At 44.2% G+C, this 19,344-nt stretch overlaps 1 protein-coding gene and 1 long non-coding RNA gene across 3 annotated transcripts in view; one reads left to right on the top strand and one right to left on the bottom strand.

The window, feature by feature from the left end:
* The window catches only part of EPHA8 (EPH receptor A8), a 1,152,754-nt gene that overhangs the window by 88,627 nt on the left and 1,044,783 nt on the right, over window positions 1-19,344 (bottom strand). The window contains exon 10 of the mRNA XM_069240710.1: window positions 684-809. Coding sequence (XP_069096811.1) covers window positions 684-809 — 126 coding nt within the window. The remainder of the gene's footprint in view (window positions 1-683; window positions 810-19,344) is intronic.
* The window catches only part of LOC138300869 (uncharacterized), a 339,248-nt gene that overhangs the window by 289,706 nt on the left and 30,198 nt on the right, over window positions 1-19,344 (top strand). The window lies entirely within an intron of this gene.

Below are 19,344 nucleotides of genomic sequence, written 5' to 3'. Positions count from 1 at the left end.
GGTTTCAAAACCTATAACAAACTTTAAAACATAGTGATCCTCCCCGAGCTCCGCTCTCGGTGCAGTGGCACCTGTCACATAGCCAAAAAGCCAGAGTGGATTATGCTGGCCTGCTGATTTTGTTACTGGGGGCCGATATTGCAGCACTGTTGCAAAAGCAGCCCCCAGTACAAAAACCACTCCCCCTCCCCAACCCTTCCAGCTTCCCGGGCAAACGCCCATGCCTGGTGCGGCCAGTCCACCGTTGTCTGCATGAAGGAGACATAAATGCAAGCCAGCATTCCACAAGAGCATTAAGCAAGCACATTTGGTATGTGTTTAGAATTACTTCAATGTGCGTTAATGAAAAACATCTCCAAATGTCCTGAAGAAATCGTTAATCACATAAGAGGTGTACTTCTGAAAATTCAGGAAAAAGTCAGAAGCCACATGAATTAACACGTGTCTTAGAGAAATCTCCCATTAGGATTTTCAAACCATGTGACGAAGAAAGTGGCATGAATTAAAGAGGGAGATAGAATATCAATAAATGAAGAAAGACGGATGGCAAAGCTAGAGGATGATTTAAAAGAGTGAATAATAAGTGGGAAGAAAGAGCGAGAAACACATAAACAAAGCAGGTCACGTACACGCGCGCTCTCTCTCCCTCTCTCTCCCCTCCACACTTAGTGGATACAACATACCTGATCCAATGACTTTCTCAATCTTTATTCTTGAGACATCGATTTCGCGAGCAAACTCATGCACTGCTTGGCAGGGATCCTCATAGGTGTGTGGGTCCACGTAAAATTTGGATTCAGAAAACTTCACTACTACTTTTGAGAGATAAGAGAAACACAAGTGTGCACTGTAAATGCATATAAGGTTCAGTCTGTGTTTTCCATCCTGCACAAAAGGCCAAAGTCATCCCCACATTTCAAATAAATGGACAATTTACAAGAAAATGATGATCCCAAGGTAATATGAATTGATTTGAAAAGCTCAAGCTCCCAACTTGGAACGTAGAACTTCCTAAATGATTTTTTCATAGATTGAACAATGCATTTGATTAAAAAAACATAATAGTAGAAAAATGCATACATTTTACAGAAAACAATACTTTAAAAAAAAAATCTTTTATTTTGGCATTTGTATTGACTTGAAATGGTGTTATTACCGGAGGCGGCCACCGAAAAATAAAAAAGCACTTACCTTGCCTCTGTCCCTGCCGCCTCGCACTCCTCTTCTTATGGTGTCCAAGTATTCACTGCTGGGATGCCAGCACAGGCTCCCCAGCAATCTTGGCACTGTTTTCATGCAAAACCTTGCATGAAAGCAGCACCAAGATTGGTCTGAGCGGCAGTGAGTGCCACTCAGATACAGCCCTGGGATCTGTGCAGTTTCTCCAGCCCGGCTGTCAAACACAGCCTGACTGGAGAAACCTAAGTGCGCATGTGTGTTTGGCCGGCCTTATACGGCCAGCCAAACACACATGCACACTTAGGTGCACTCTACCCTCCTCCCACCTCACGTGGCCCAACCCCACCCTGCACTGCTGGCTGTGCCAGAAGCAGAAAAATAATGCAATAGTTTACTATTGTTTTATTTTTCTGCTTCTGGCACAGCCACTGAAGCAATGCTCCTTCGCCATAGTGAAGGAGCCACCGCTGTTTATTACTTGTCCTTCTCCAGAACAAATTGTGCCCAGAGTATGAACATAGAATGTTGGTGAAAGCTGAAACAATGTCCAGTATGGAACAGAAGTACTTTAAGAAATTACTTGTTTGCTGTTCAACACACCTCAGAAGTGCTAGAGACTTCAATAAAAAAATAAAATGCATAAAATTAACTACCCTATGAGTGAAATGTAGGCCTAACTAAATGCTGCATTTTAAACATGCATTTTTCTTTGTGAACTTTGCATGAATTCCAAACTTCTTTACTTTAGCAGAAATGTTTCTAATATGACTTTTGCATGGCCTTTAAAAGACACAAACTTTCTATGCTGACAAACCAAGTTAAAATTTCTATTCATTATTAACCGCTTGACCTGCATTGGAATCCTAGCCCTTGCTAGACTAATCTTAAACTAGCTTCTTTATAAATAGGCTCAAAGTGTGAAGATCTGTGAGAGCAGTGGTGATTTAATGCGAATACGCTCAAAACTTACAAGAGTGTTCATTCTTTCAGAGACCAAGGCGAATGAGAAAAGTTTGTGATGTTTCATTTCATTTAAAACTTTCAGGAAATGTTTCTTGTGTTTAGAGCTTTCTTTGTTTAAACTCGCCATCTCAATGGAAACTGTTCCTGTCTCAAGGTGTTCCCGTCATTTCATTGACTGACTGCACAACTTATCTGAAACATTTGCTATATTGTCATGATATTATGTTCTTTTATAAAAGTGTCTCAGAGAAAGAACAGCTAGCATCATCATCCATTAACATCCACATGTGCATACAGGGTTGCAGTCTTGCTTGTTCTCTACTGCTTATGAGAATCTAACTAGACCATTCTCTACCTCTCTCTTGCTACAGAGTCTATTACTGTGCTCTTTATGAGTGCTGGTGGCTTTACTGGCTAGACTGACTCTCAGACGCTGTTAATTTTTGCCATTTTATATTACATTGCTTGATACTCATTGACTCAGACTTGACATCAATGCACTTTCCTGACTTCAAATTATAGAATAGGGATTAGATTATGAGAAACACTTTATGCTATGTTCTGTAATTTATTCTTGATTAATAAATCAAACTATTTATGAACTTATGATTAATAAAACCTTTACTAGTTTTTACATCTCTCATTATTGTATACTTAGAAACAGTGATTTATTATTGCTGGGATTGTTGATGTAAGATTTGCAGTTTCCCTTCCTGCGCATATTTCAAATGTCCCTTCTGGGTATCCTAAGAGCTGCTAACATTTCAAGATTTAAGACCCATCTGTGCTCTCACAGAAGTGACAGAATGTACCTCAAGTGTTAGAGCTATAACAAATTTCAGTTCATTGACAGTCTTTAAAAGATAACACAGAGCGCCCATCTCTTTTTTTAATAGTACATTAATAATTGAAACTTATTCCATGGGCAAAAGATTCCTCTTACTGCGTTTTGCACAGTAGATTGCGTAAATCATTCTAGGGTGTTAGGCGTCACTTACCCTTTTGACCAGTTCAGTAACCTATGTAATTCAATATGGTTAACAGAAGTTTCACAAATGGCTCATCATCCTGTCCTCTCTTGAGTGGCAGGTAATGTTAATTTATCTGGTACTTTTCAACTGAGTTGCGTTGCGGGCCCTAACTTCACACTGTAGGGGATTAATGTGTGGTGCACAATGCATTTTATATTTGGGTGAATTATTTAAAATTTATTTTCTTTATTGGCAATTAGACAGGAAAAAGTCTTTGTGAATTTGAATGCTCCCTCCTGGACACAAAATGGCTCCAGGCCACAGTTGTGTCTGCTTGGGCGTTAAAATCTTTACTTAACATGGTTGTGTTTATTTCGAAATATATATTTAGAAAACACATTTGAAATCTGCTGCACATTTTTCATTTTACTATTGAGACAACAAATAAAACAAATTCAAACATCTTTAAATACTCCTTAAAGATTCTAACTTCGCTGTTTACAATGTGGTTTATTTATGAATGGCTGGATGTTAGATCATGGATTGTGATGTGGGAACCCTATTCCCCATTCTGATGGTAGAGAGCACAGCAAAGTGAGAATCTTTAAACAGTGTTGTGAGTATAGCAACACACAGATGCCCAGGTCCTGCAGAAGGTGCATGCTACATTGTAGGCATGCAGTAGTGCTGAAACATGTTGACCCCATCGGAATGGGTTTAATGTGTGGATTATTTTTTGTCTTTTAAATGAAAAAACGCTTATTTACCTGGGTGTAATTTTAACCTATTTCACAGACCCCTTTACTATTTCTCTGTGAGTCTTTTCTTTAGGCTTGAAAGCCCACTATCTATAGTAATGAGTTCCTTTGAGTTAGGCACTCAATATATAAACAGCACACAAGCATTCTTAACTCTTTGTCAGCCAAGGACGTAACGGTTATGTCCTTGGCTGCGGCGCTGAGGCGCCAAGGACGTAACCGTTACGTCCTGGTACCGGCTCATGGGGGTAGCGCTAGTGCTCCCTCATGAGCCTCGCCTTAGCGCCCCCACTGCAGGGATGGAAGCGGAATCGCTTCCTCTTCCACCCCCACCCCTGTGGCATCTGATGACGTCAGCGCGCGATCAGAGGCGAGGATCGGAGGAGAAATGCCTTTGTATTTCTCCTCCGATGACGTGGAGGGGCCGAGAAAGACATTAAAGGAAAGGAAAGGCCTTTCCTTTCCTTTGATGTCCTTCTCAGCATTTCCGCTGCCCGATCACAATGGGATCGGGCAGCAGAAATGCCCACTAGACACCAGGGAGTTTGTTTTTTGGGGGGGATTTTGACATGAGGGGAGCGGCCCCTTGACAAAGGCTGCTCCCCAGGGGGCGAAATTACTTTTAGGCCATTTCTGCCCCGGGGGTGGGGGGGAGGCAGAAATCCCCTAGACACCAGGGATAATTTTTTTGTTTCTTTGTATTTTTTATTTGTGGGGAGCGAACCCTTAGGCTAGGGTCGCACCCAGGGGGCAAAATTACTTTTAGGCCATTTCTGCCCCCTTTGGGGGCAGATTAGCCTATTTTTGGAAGGCCATCTATCCCCAAGGGGGGCAGAAAGCCCACCCGAGACCAGGGAAGATTTTTTTCCAAAGAAGAAGGTGGGGGTATGGCCATACCCCCACCCTAAATAAATGGGGCCAAAGTTGTTCTGCTCACTAGTGCCCCTGATCCACACCCGGGGGGGGGGGGCAGAAAGTCTACTAGATGCCAGGGAAATAAAATAAAAAAAAAATAGTGGCATGGTGGCTACCAACCAGTATGGGCCTGGTTGTGTCCCCACCCCAACTGAAGGGGGTAACAGTCTTTCAGCTCTCCCACCGCACACTAAAACATCTTATCCCACGCCAGGCAAGAGGACATTACTTAAGGGTTTGGTTTTACATTTGGGCCATGAGAGCTTGGCTAATTCACAAATTTGTCCCATTTGGAATGGTTAGGGCTGCACTTTTTGGACTTTGGGACGCTGCCATGTAGAAAAATGCACAAGACCTAGACACATCTGAAAACTAAACATCTGGGTGATTCCAGGGTGGTGTGCTTCACATGTACCCCGCACCATTTTCTTACCTACAATGCCCTGCAAAACCTCCAACTTTTCTGGAAATCACATATTTTTCCCACATTTTTGTGATGGAACCTTGTGGAGTCTGCAGGAATCCACAAAATTCCTACCACCCAGCATTGTCTGATCTATACTGATAAAAATTCTGCTGCACTTGTCAGCCTAAAAATTTTCTTTTTCACACTGCCCTTTTGGACCCGCTTTGGTCCCCCTCTCAGATTTGACATGTTTTTGGCTCTTCCCTGTCACAGGCACTTGGCCCACCTTCACAAGTGAGGTATAATTTTTACTGGGAGACTGAGGGGAACATTGGGTGGTAGGAAATTTGTCCCGGTGCAGTGATCCCACACAGAAATGTGGGAAAAATGTGATTTTTTTTAGCTAAAGTTGAGGTTTGCTGAGGATTCTGGGTAAGAAAACATTGGGGGATCCACACAAGTCACACCTCTCTGGACTCCATTGTGTGTCTAGTTTTCAGAAATGTCTGGGTTTGGTAGGGTTCCCTAGATGGCTGCTGAGCCCAGAACCAAAAACGCAGGTGACCCCCGCAAAAACAGGTAGTTTTGTATTTGATAATTTTGATGTTTCCAAATAGTGTTTTAGGGCATTTCCTTTTGAGGGCACTATGCCTACCCACACAAGTGAGGTTTGCAAAGGATTCTGGGTAACAGAACCTGGTGACAGCCCCACAAGTCACCACATATTGGATTCCCCTCTGTGTCTAGTTTTCAAAAATGCACAGGTTTGGTAGATTTTCCTAGGTGCCGGCTGAGCTAGAGACCAAAATCCACAGCTAGGCACTTTGCGAAAACCAGGTCTGTTTTCTTTGTGAAAATGGGATGTATCCATGTTGTGTTTTGGGGCATTTCCTGTCGCGGGCGCTAGGCCTACTGACACAAGTAAGGTACCATTTTTATTGGGAGACTTGGAGGAACGCTGGGTGGAAGGAAATTTGTGGCTCTTCTCAGATTCCAGAACTTTATGTCACGGAAATGTGAGGAAAAAGTGTTTTTTTTTGGCCATATTTTGAGGTTTGCAAAGGATTCTGGGTAACAGAACCTGGTGAGATCCCCACAAGTTACTCCATCTTGGATTTCCCTTGGTGTCTAGTTAAAAAAAATGCACAGGTTTGGTAGGTTTCCCTAGGTGCCAGCTGAGCTAGACGCCAAAGTCTACAGCTAGGCACTATGCAAAAAATAAGTAATATTTCAATGTAAAAATGTGATGTGTCCATGTTGCATTTCCTGTTGCGAGCATTAGGCCTACCCACGCAAGTGAGGTACCATTTGTATCGGGAGATTTGGGGGAACACAGAATAGCAAAACAAGTGTTATTGCTCCTTGTCTTTCTCTAGATTTTTTCCTTCCAAATGTAAGACAGTGTGTAAAAAAGACATCTACTTGAGAAATGCCCTGTAATTCACATGCTAGTATGGGCACCCCGGAGTTCAGAGATGTGCGAATAACCACTGCTTTTCAACACCTTATCCTGTTCCATTTTGGAAATACAAAGGTTTTCTTGATACCTATTTTTCACTCTTTTTATTTCAGCAAATGAATTGCTGAATACCCGGCATAGAATGAAAACCCATTGCAGGGTGAAGCTCATTTATTGGCTCTGGGTACATAGGGTTCTTGATGAACCTACAAGCCATATATATCCTTACAACCAGAAGAGTCCAGCAGATGTAACATTATATTGCTTTAAAAAATCTGGCATTGCAGGAAAAAGTTACAGAGTAAACGTGGAGAAAAAAGGCTATTTTTTCACCTCAATTTCAATATTTTTTATTTCAGCTGTTATTTTCTGTAGGAAAACCTTGTACGATCTACACAAATTACCCCTTGCTGAATTCAGAATTTATGTATACTTTTCAGATATGTTTAGCTGTCTGGGATCCAGCATTGGTTTAACACCCATTTCCGTCACTAACTAGAAGGATGCTGAAAGCACACAAAATAGTAAAAATGGGGTATGTCCCAGTAAAATGCCAAAATTGTGTTGAAAAATGTGGTTTTCTGATTCAAGTCTGCCTGTTCCTAAAAGCTGTGAAGACCCTTTGTTGATGCCATTTTCAGGGGAAAAAACCACTAGCCTTCTTCTGCAGCCCCTTTTTCCAATTTATTTGAAAAAAAAAAACATTTTCGCCGTATTTTGCCTAATTCCTTGGCCTCCTTCAGGGGAACCCACAGTCTGGGTATTTCTAGAATCCCTAGGGTGTTGGAAAGAAAGGACGCAAATTTGGCATGAGTAGCTTATGTGGCAAAAAGTTATGAGGGCTTAAGCACACACTGCTGCAAACAGCCAAAAAAAGGCTTGGCACCTGAGGGGGAAAAGGCCTGGCAGCGAAGGAGTTCATATAATATCGAAGGAAAAATGGTATGAACAAGTCCAAAAGTACCTATAATCTTATCAGTAGGTAGATGATGCCAGTCCACCTTATGCCGGGGAAGAGTCTTCTATTCTTATGATATTTATTATCTGAAGGCTTATTGCTATATTTGCTACATTTTAGAAATTCGTTCTTATGTACATTAAGAGAGCTATTAGATGGTATGAAAATCAAAACCTCTCTGGACTGACTTGATTTGTCAGCATTCCATTTGTACTGAATCAATTTTGTAAGTACTGAATCCACAGCTTCCATCACCAGGTTTTGTTGTTGTATGCTGATATTTTCAGAGGAAAGCTAATTCACCTCCTGCTCCTTCTTTTGTTTGTCAAGCTTACTAAATACCTACATATTTGCCAACTTGACCCTCTCTTAAGTAAAGCCACTGCTGATAATAATAATCTCAAGAGCTACTGGCCCAAAACCAGTCATCCTTTTCCCTCCAATCTCCCACAGAGTTGTGAGGTCCCCCAAATTAACAATTATGTTTCAGAAAACAGCCTCCTAAATGATAACGTACCTGGATTCAGATCAGGCTGAAGTAGCAAGACTGCCATGATCCTTAACAGTGATGAGTTCTCTGCATAAAGGGGTATTGTTCTTTGCAGTTCTTCTAGATTTGTCCTTGATCTTTGATACAGCAGATCATGGTCACCACCTCAACACCCTAAAGTACTGAATAGGTATTAAGTGATAACTTATCCACTTGTACCTGAGCAATCACCCTATCATATGTAGATTGGATCTCCATCTTTCCCCCATCTTGATGCATTAATGAGTCTCTTAGGTGTTTATCTCAGCCGTCTACATTATTCAGTTTCTATATGCAGCTCCTTAGCAAAAAGCAGCATAAAACATAGCATAATTCATGAACATGTTGTCTACATACAGGTAGTGTGTTATGTGCAGGAAGGTTTCATCTGAGATTTATATCCCTCAGCTATCACTAGCATTAGAAAAAATAAACAAATCCGGATGGTTTAGCACCAATTAAGACTCCACCCTAGGAAATCAAAACTCTTGCTCTTCTCAGCAGCGCCAGACTTAAAGACGGAATCTTGGGTGATCACCCTCACTACTCTTGACATTTCCTCCAGGTTCATTGGTAGCGCCAAAACTCTGGGTGTTATGTTGGATGAGAATCTTCCACAGCAAGGCTAAAATGCTCCATACCATCATAAACTATAAAATGGTATTATAAATCACACCCTTGAGGCTGACCTCAAGTAAGTGGTCGAAGTTCTGTTCTTATCTAAACTGGAATATGGCAATCAACTTCTCTGTGGTATACCCAAAGCCATTATAGCAGTCCTCAATGCAGCTCTACCTTGAGGTCTCCACTTCATGTAAAACGGATCTTTAAAAGTACACAACTCTGCAGCAAGTGTCTCCTCAGTACTTGGCTTTGAAAGGCAAGGTAGGGTCGGGTCGGGGCAGTGAGGAATAAGTAGCTTCTGATGCCTGGATTTGCTCCACCTTGGTGGAGACCGCTTGCTTTGTACCAGTTTTTCTCATGTTGTGACCCAAAAAAATTGAACTCTCTCCCTTTTGAGCTCTATCTAACTACCTCACCTAGGACCTTCAAAAAAGACATCAAACCACTTCTGAACAAAAGCCATCTCTCCACTTCTATATGTGCTAAATCCCATCTACTGAAGGTTATTATTTCCCAATATCAATCTCTTGCCTATGCTCTCTCAGCTATTAGTCACATCAACTTCCGAAGCATCTCTATCCGCCCTTGCTGATGCCATCCTCTGCAGTCTTGAGATGGCTTCCAAGAGTATTGGTTAATATTGCATTTGGCCTTTTCATAATGATTTACCTGCTCACTTTATTCAATGCTGACCTTCTGACTGCTCTAATGCTCTGCTTCCCATATTTAGTGTATTGTCTTGTATATCTCCACAGTGGTTCAATTTATTGTCGATTGTTCTTGCACACTCTGGGGCCTTTTATGCATTAAACAAAACATTTGACATAAAAAGGACGATAAACGTTCACCTTATACTACATCCCACATGCTACAGATTACTAATTGCTCATTTTTAAGAATAAAAACAACTCTCGGTCTCTATTTATTTGATTTAACATTCTCACTAAAAATAAAAACAAATCACATATGTGTTTTCTTCTTGTGTAAACATAAATTCCCTAAGTAGAATGCAGTGTTTTTATATCCTTTCCCGACATTACTAAATACATTATCAACAATTTGATTAGCAAAAAATTATTTTCTGAACACCATTTTTGCTAACTGTCCACCAGAGTCTGATGCCATGTGGTCTACACATTTGGCAGATGTTTGTTTAGTTACCATCAATTTTGACTGCTGAAGATTGAGGCTGTCTATCTCTGCATCGTTCGTGTGTCCCATTATTCACAGGACTTTATGGGGTTATTCAGTTCTTATTGACGCAATGGTCTTCCTTCTTTTAGTTAGAATAAGAGTGACTATTCAAAATTTCCATAGATACCTATCTCACCTGACACGTGTAATAAGGCCTAAATTGCCATGCTTTATTTTACATTCTATTTATAATGTGGTAAAGACAGTTCAGACTTTGCCATGGTACGACAGCGGCGGGTAAACACCATCTGCTTTATACTTCCTCCATCTGTCCCCGTTTAAGCCACAATAAACAGCTATTGTTTCACTGGTATTATATGAAAACTGTGCAGATACTTCAATAATTTTCAGTTTATAATAGTTTTTTAAGTGGCAGTACGTGTCCCCTCCAGCAAAATTATTTTTTTGTATTTCTTTATCAATGAAGAATTTTAACCGGAAATTCGTGTTCAGTGGCATGGCAGCACCTTAGGTCATTGACACTACGGCAGCAGAAAGGCAGTAAGACATGTAGACAACGTTGTTTATCTGGAATGACACAAATGTAGCACTGAAGCAGGTATTAGTACGCAGGACTACATATATTATTTTCAACAACGTACTAACGAGGCTACATCTCCTTCAACTATAAAATATTGCCTATGTTCCATGCTTCCATGCCATGTCGAGGTAGGTCTCTATAATATCCATGTGCCATTTCTAATATCATTATTTCAGGGTTTTATCAGTGAATATTGTTTATGCATTTTATAATATATGGGATAAAGTATCCCATGCTCTATATTGTGATGATATTGCAAGACATTGAAGAGTTCAGTGACAATATAGAGGGCAGAGGCTGAATGTCATGTTCTTTAAAAAGTAATGGAACCTGGAGGTGACTTGCAATATCTTTATATTGTATGACGAGGTTTACTTTTATCCTTATAGTACACAGCCACACCATCACCTGTAACACAAAACGCTTAAATCCTTGGTGTGTTGCTCTTGCATGCAAAAGAGATAGAATGTTTGCAAACATGAAGAATAAAATTAAAAGGTCTAGTGCAAAATGAATCACAACCAAAAGTAGTTCAATATTTCTTGTAAGAAGGTATTAAAATCAGGTTAAAATACTAGTGAGACTAAAACAATGTGGCAGCTCAGACTGTGTACAAACATGCAGAGAAAATCTGACTTTTCTATAATTACAAGGTCCAGGCTACTGTCTCCCTTGTACTGTCTAAACTGGATTACGCCAATGGCCTCTACCATGGAATATCTCTAACTACTAGGAAAAGCCTACAACGGATTCGGAACTCTGCTGCCAGACTACTCATACATGCAAAGCCAGAAGCCCACATCTCCCCTGCCTTGAGGGCCCTACATTGGTTACCAGTTGCCAGAAGATCCACCTTCAAGCTGCTCTGTATCACCCACAAAGAAATACATTTAACAGGACCGCTTTTCATCAGGAATAAAATCACCAACTACATTCAACAAAGGAACCTCCACTCAAGATTGGCATCTCGCCTCAAAATCCCATCATACAAGATAAAGACAACAGGTGGTACATATTTCTCTGCTCAAGCGACCAAAATATGGAATTCATTACCTCCATATATAAGGTCCACGGATCACTATCTTATCTTCAGAAGACTACTCAAGCGTTGGCTCTTTCCTACATAAGCACCATACTCAAACAGCAATGTATTGTATAGCCCTTTGTATGCAAACATGTATAACTTAATTACTGGTATACTTCTAGATATGTGTATTCTTTTGTACAAATACGTATAATAACTATGTTTTTCTTAAAATATATACAAACTTTTTTTGGCCTGCTCAACAAATATATATATTACTCACAGTTATATATATATATATGTATATATATATATATATATGTATATATATATGTTAACCTAAACAAACAAAGGTTATAGGGACGTTATAGTTAGGCTCACATTTTAAATGTACGAAACCATACAAATTTACCAGTTATAGTTATAGTTACAGTTACCTCAAGTAACTATAACATGTGCGCTAAGGTAACTATAACTCACGCCCTCGCTATGCATAGTTTTTTCGTCAAAAATGTTACTGCAAATATTACAGTCGTATTATCAAAAATTTCATGAGTGCCATAAATTGTCGGGTAAGTAGCAATGCATGGCGATGGCACGAGTTATAGTTACCTTAGCACACTAGTTATAGTTACTTGAGGTAACTTTAACTGCTGAATTTCTATAGTTTTGTACGTTTACAATGTGACCCTAACTATAACGTGCCTGTAATCTTTTTTTTTTTAAGTGACTATCTACCCGACCCTGAGGCCAATCCCCTATAAGCACCTGACCTTGCACCGTGCATTTACCTTCACCCATGCGCAGGGGAGATTGCCTGCAAGACCTGTGCATGGCCTTTTGGCCGTGTGTGGTGGGAGCTGGGCGCGGCCTCTCTGGGTGTGAGAATAGGGTGTATCTGGTGGTGAGAGTGGCTGTCAGATTGTCTGTCTGGGTGTGAGAGTGCGTACATCAGTGTTTTAGTGGATGCATCAGTCTGTGCAAGGGTCTGTGAGTGTGTGCGTGAGTGTCTGAGTGGGTCTGTGAGTGGGTGCGGAAGTGTCTGAGTGGGTCTGTAAGTGGGAGAAAGACTGAAAGAGATAGAGAGAGAGAGAGAAAGAGAGTGAGTAGGTGAGATATAGAGAGTTTTTAGGCTTTGAAATGTAACATACTTAGAATGAGATATTTCTTGACAAATTAAAAAGAAAAATGTATTTGTCATTTAAAAAGTGTAAGATTACCTTTCAGAATGAGCCTTAAAGATTTGTAGTAAAAAAAAAAAAAAGAGGGAAACAAGTCCGGCTGGACTCGAACCCTTAATGCAAGCATTGCGCCACTTTGTAAATATGGTGCAGCGATTTTGGCCATCTAACACCACATTAGTATCAAAAAAATGGTGCTGTGTTGTTAGATGGTGCTAGGCACTCTTAAATCTGGACCTAGGTCCTAACTATAACTATATATTACTACCTAATGGTGACAGCCACTAGGTGATGTATATATATATATTCATACATGTTGGAAATTGCCCTTTTTTCAGGGTTATCCCTAAACTTTTTTGCATTCTTCCTCCTATTTTTCCAGGTCTGTTTTTCCTGGTTTATTGTCTCTGTGCACTTTACTACTGCTAATCAGTGCTAAAGTGCAAGTGCTCCCTAGGTAAATTGTACTGTTGATTGGTTTATCCTGTTTAGCATATTTGATTTACTGGTAAGTCCCTAGTAAAGTGCTCCAGAGGTGACCAGGGCCTGTAAATCAAATGCTACTAGTGGGCCTGCAGCACTGATTGTGCCACCCACATAAGTAGCCCTGTAAACATGGCTGACTGTACCTGCCCTCACACAATGCAGTCTCCAACACTCTGGTGTGTGTCTGGGGCCTGGCCTGGACAAGGAAGGATCTTGCAAACATTTGAGACTTTACTTTGAAGTTTGTAAACATCAAAGGCAGAACGGGGTATAAGAAGAAGACTCAAAACCTCAGACTTTTAGAATCTTTCTGGAATCAAGAGGAACCTCTGCCAAGGAGAAGAGCTAAAGAGCTCAAGGAGGAGTACTGAACCTTTGTTGTGTTGTTTTGCTGGACTGGCCTGCAGTTGCTGCTTCTGCCTGAAAAGAGTACAAAGGGTGAACTTTGCTGTGTGTCCTGCTTCATAAAGTTCTCCAAGGGCTTGGAGTAGAGCTTGCCTCCTGTTGGAAGTCTCAGGCACACCAAGCACTTCAGTTTCCTCAACCTTCAGCACTGGGAACTGTGTGTTTTGTTCTGTTTAAGAGGAGAAACCACCGTGCCGCTGCCCATGACGCCACTGGCCTGCACCGTGACCTGCTGACGCCGCATGGAGCCGCATTGCCCCGTTTTGCAGCGCAACCCTGATCTCACCGTCGCCGTCATTGGATGACTTCACTGAGCCACTGCTTGCAGTGTGATCTGTGGGCCCGCACTCCTGCATCTCCTGCTCACACCGCAGCTTTGGCATCCCCGATGACGCTGCTCCTGCTGACTCTGGCGCCGCTGTCTGCACCATGGCCTGTGGACACCGCTCGTGAGGGTCACGAAGCACTGTCCCTTCAAGCACCGCTGGCGTGGGCTTACTGATGACAGTGCTTCAGCAACAACTATGCCGCTGCCTGCACCGTGACCTGGTGGCACTGCACATTGCACCACCACATTTCACACCACAGCCCTGGTCTCACTTCATCAACGCCTCTGGACGCCGTCACCAAGTCGCTGCCTGCACAGTGACCTATGAACACCGCATGTCACATTGTTCCGCTTCACACCACAGCCCTGACGCCAACCACGCCAGTGCCTCTGACTTCATCAGCCCGGAGTTCATTCCCCAAGGTGAGTGGCTTCAAGGGCCGACAACTCCCGCACCGACTCCAGAACCGACACTGTGACATCAGCAACACATCTCTCTGGAGCTCACCATGAGGATCACGACACCCTGCAATTCCAAAGGTACTGTTTGCGGGTCTTCCCGACACCGTAGCTGACCCAGGACGCCGCGGCTGGCCTGAACTGTTGGTTTTGCTGATCACGACGTTATAGCCCCAGGTGGAGCTTTGACTTCAAGGAACTGTAATTTTGAGTAAATCCTGCAGCGTTCATATTTTTATTACTGTATGTTGGATTTTTATCATATTTGGTCTTGTTTTATATAGATAAATATTGGCTATTTTTCTAAAATTGGTGTGGGGTCCTTTTGTAGTGTTTTCATTTAACACTGTGTGTTATGTGCAAAAGCTTTACACATTGCTTCTGAGATAAGCCTGACTGCTCGTGCCAAGCTACCAAGGAGTTGAGCAGGGGTTATCTAAGCTGGTATCTCCCTTATCCTGACTAAAGTGAGGGTCCCTACTTGCACAGGGTGTAAACCGAGTGCCAACTTGAGACCCAATTTCTAACATTGGTTGTCAACGGTGGGGATAGGACTTACATTTGCACTTGACCCACAGTGATTGGTGTACACTACTACCATATCGCAGACCATTACGTGCCACATACTGATTTTTCTTTTTGATTTTTTTTCTCTTTGACCTATTTTTGATCTTGAGTTCAAGGGAACTCCAATGACATCATGGTGGTCATTCCGACCTAGGCGGGCGGCGGTTGCCGCCCGCCCGTCGGAAGCCGCCTGAATACCGCCCCGCGGTCAATAGACCGCGAGGGGTATTCTGACTTTCCCGCTGGGCCGGCGGGCGATCTGAATCAGATCGCCCGCCGGCCCAGCGGGAAAGCGCCTTCCACAAGGAAGCCGGCTCGGAATCGAGCCGGCGGAGTGGAAGGCGTGCGACGGGTGCAGCAGCACCCGTCGCGCTTTTCAGTGTCTGCATCGCAGACACTGAAAAGCCTAGTTGGGCCCTGTTAGGGGGCCCCTGCAGTGCCCATGCCATGGGCATGGGCACTGCAGGGGCCCCCAGGGGCCCCAAGACGCCCGTTCCCGCCGGCCAGGTTCTGGCGGTAAGAACCGCCAGAGCCAGGCCGGCGGGAAGGGGGTCGGAATCCCCATGGCGGCGCAGCATGCTGCGCCGCCATGGAGGATTCCCCAGGGCAGCGGGAAACTGGCGGGAGACCGCCAGTTTTCCCTGTCTGACCGCGGCGTTAGCGCCGCGGTCAGAATGCCCTTAGGGGCACCGCCGGCCTGTCGGCGGTGCTCCCGCGCCCCTTGGCCCTGGCGGATTGTATCCGCCAGGGTCAGAATGAGGGCCCATGTCTCAATCAAGAGCATCTTAAGTTGCATCCCAGGATTAGATTTTTTAGGAGGATAGGAAGTTGCTGAGGGCCTGGGTAGCAGCCAGAACTGCCAGCGGGAAGTCTGAGAATCCAAATGGGGACTCTGCGGGCACAAATCCTGGAGAAGATGGACTGGGGGTGTAGGAGCTGCTAGGGGGGGAGGTACCCCCTGGTTCAGGCAGCAGTGGTGGTGGTTCTAAGAGCCTGACTCCAGAGGAGCTGGAGGACAGGAGAGAAGCCGCGAGACACCAGATTGAGTTGCTGAGATTGAAAATGGAGGAGAAGAAAATTCTCTTGGAACATGAGCTTAAAGTAAAAGAGCTGGACGTGAGGAGCAGGTCCAGCCAGGATGGTGGCAGCAATTCCTCAGTGCAGTCAGACTGAATTCTGCACATTCCTAAGAAAGTAGGCAGAGAGTACAAGAAGGGAGGTGGCATACAGAGGTGGTTTCAGGGATATGAGCCATCCATCCACGTGAATGGGGTCCCTGAGAAGAATTGGAGGGAACGATTGTGGAACCACTTCACAGAAGAGGGGAAGGACACTGTTCTAGCTTTGGGTAAGGGGTACAACCTCACGTACGCTGAAATGAAGGAGGCCCGTCTCACTCAGTATTGTCTCACTCCTGACAAGTACAGGGATCCGTTTTTGGCAGAGTAAGAAAACTGATTTCCAAGCATGGTTAGAATGTGTAGATTCCTTCTGCAGAGCACTAGATGGTTGGGTGAAGGGCTGTAATGTGACAGATTTTCAGGGGTTGTACAACTTAATTGCGTGGGAGCACTTATCTAGTCTGTGGTTTGCAAAGCTGCGCCAGCACTTGACTGGTAGTAAACTGCCTGACCCCAAGAAGTTTGCTATGGAGGCGGACCACTGGCTGAGTACCGGATCCTTAAGAAGGTTTATTGGGGAGACTCTGCCAAAGGTGAACAGGGTCCCCAGAAGAAAGAGAGGGAAGTCAAGGGAGACGCAGACAGATCCCAGGATAAGGAGGGAGAAAAAGGGTCCCAGGTTCCTTCAGACAGGAAGGAGGGAAGTTCTGGTAGGTGGTGGCCCAGGGCACCCCATATTCAGCCCTGGTGCTTTGAGTGTTCCCAGTTAGGACACATGAAAGGGAACTCTGTCTGTCCTAAGACAACCCCCAATGATGGCCCCTCTACCGAGGTGGCCAATGTGGCCTTAGGGGGAGGTAGCCCCCGGGGCTGGTCATAGACCATGCCATGATATCTCTTAGTTGGCAGGGGGATTCAGAGGGTGAGTTGATGATCCCTGAGGGTGGGAGTCGTCACTTCAACCAGGTTACAGTGAATGGGGTTCCAGTCACTGCTCTGAGGGACAGTGGGGCTAGCCATACTATGATAGTGGAAAGGCTTGTCTCCCCAGAGCAGTACACCGGCCAGGTGTGTAGGATGACCCCAGCCCATGTGGAGGACTTCTTCCTCCCTATAGCCCTGGTATCCCTAGAGTGGGGTGGGGAGGTGACCCAGAGGCAGGTCATAGTTAGTCCCCAGATGCCCATAGACTGCCTTCTGGGGAAATGATTTGCCTTAGGTGTCAGGGGAACTGGGGGGGGGTGGCCCTCTGATGGGCACTCACAGTTCAGGTGTCTAGGGGTACCACTCCAAGGCAGAAGGTACAAGACCCCAGCAAGAACAATAGGAGGAGGTGGGAGAGCCCACCCCTGTCCCCTGCTCAGCTGTAGAGTACAGACCTAAAGGTGAGTGGCCAGTCTCAAGATACCACCCCTGAACTGGTGGGAGGTGAAGTGGATATAGGGTGCAAGTCACCTGGGGTTACTGCCCCCCACTTTTAAAAACGACAGAGACTAGAGTCCCTAGGATGGCCTGGTGCCTGGCTCTTGACACTGACAGCTGTCAGTGGCCTCTGTTGGTTGTTATACTTGTGGTCAGAGTTTTCCCTGGGAGGGGAACTGAAGTCAGACCAGACCCTAGGGGTCGAAGACTCCACATCACGCTGTTGGCCCTGGTGGTTCTGACTGCCTACTGGGATGCATCTATGAGCAAGGTAAGGTTAGGTGCTGCACAGATGGAGTCGTCAGATGAGGAGAAGGGTTTCCCCAGGGTTACTTCAGTGGGCCCTGAGAGTGTTGACCGAGGGATCAACCTGGGTTCAGAGAGGCGTAGAACTGGCAAGAGCCCCTGCAGTAGTGGGCCATTGTCCAGGTACTATCGCCCTGAGCAGGGAAGTCCAGCAAGGTATTGATTGGCCTATTCTGGCTTTAGGCTGGGAGGGGGTTGTTTTGGAAATGGCCCTTTTGCAGGGTTATACCCAAACTTTTTGCCTCCTTACTCCTATTTCTTAGGGTCTGTTATTGTTGGTTTATTGTCTCTTCGCACTTTACCACTGCTAATGAGTGCTAAAGTGCAAGTACTCCCTACGTATATTGTACTGTTGATTGTTTTATCCATGATTGGCATATTTGATTTAAAGGTAAGCCCCTAGTAAAGTTTACCAGAGGTGCCCAGGGCCTGTAAATCAAATGCTACTAGTGGGCCTACAGGACTGATTGTGACTCCCACATAAGTAGTCCTGTAAACATGGCTTAGACCTGCCACTGCAGTGTCTGTGTGTGCAGTATTAAACTGCCAATTTGACCTGGCAAGTGTACCCACTTTCCAGGCCCAAACTGTCCCTTTTGGTACATGTAAGGCACCTCTAAGTTATGCCCTAGGTAGCCCCATGGTCAGGGTGAAGTGTATTTAAAAGGTAGGACATGTAATGGTGTGTTTTACATGTCCTAACAGTGAAATACTGCCAAATTCGGTTCTCGCTGTTGCAAGGTCTATCTCTCTCATAGGTTAGCATGGGGCTGCCTTTAAATAGCTTTCAAGTACAGATTCCCTTTGAGGGCAGATAGAAATGTGAAGTTTAGGGTCTCTGAACTCACAATTTTAAAATACATCTTTTAGTGAAGTTGGTTTTTGGATTGTTAGAAAGTAGGCATTTTCGTGCTTAAACCATTCTGTGACCTTACCTGTTTGTGTATTCCCCGTCTGGGTCAGTTTGACAGTTGGGCTGTTCACAACTCTCCTCTAGAAGGTGACACAAAAGGGAGCTGGGGTGTAGCCTGCATATTCTAATGAGCCATCTGAGCTAGAGTGGAGGGAGTAGTGGTTGTATGCACCTGAAAGGACTGTGCCTGCCCTCACACAATGCAGTTTCCAACCCCCGGGTGTGTGTCTGGGGGCTGGCCTGGACAAGGAAAGATCTTGCAAATACTTGAGCCTTTGCTTTGAAGTTTGCCAACTTCAAAGGCAGAACGGGGTATAAGAAGAAGACCCAAAACCACAGACTTTTAGAATCTTTCTGGAATCAAGAGGAAGCTCTGCCAAGGAGAAGAGCTGAAGAGCTGGAGGAGGAGTACTGTCCCTTTGCTGTGTTGCTTTGCTGGACTGGCCTGCAGTTGCTGCTTCTGCCTAAAAAGAGTGCAAAGGGTGAACTTTGCTGTGTGTCTTGCCTGGGAAAGTTCCACAGGGGATTGGAGTAGAGCTTGCCTCCTGTTGGAAGTCTCAGGGACACCAACAACTTCAGGTTCCTCAACCTGCAGCACTGTGAACTGTGTGTTTTGTGCTGTTCGAGAGGAGAAA

This window comes from Pleurodeles waltl, chromosome 6, assembly GCF_031143425.1.
Source record: "Pleurodeles waltl isolate 20211129_DDA chromosome 6, aPleWal1.hap1.20221129, whole genome shotgun sequence".
NCBI lineage: Eukaryota > Metazoa > Chordata > Amphibia > Caudata > Salamandridae > Pleurodeles > Pleurodeles waltl.
The sequence above is the reverse complement of the archived record's forward strand: the minus strand, read 5'-3'. Positions and strand labels throughout refer to the sequence as shown.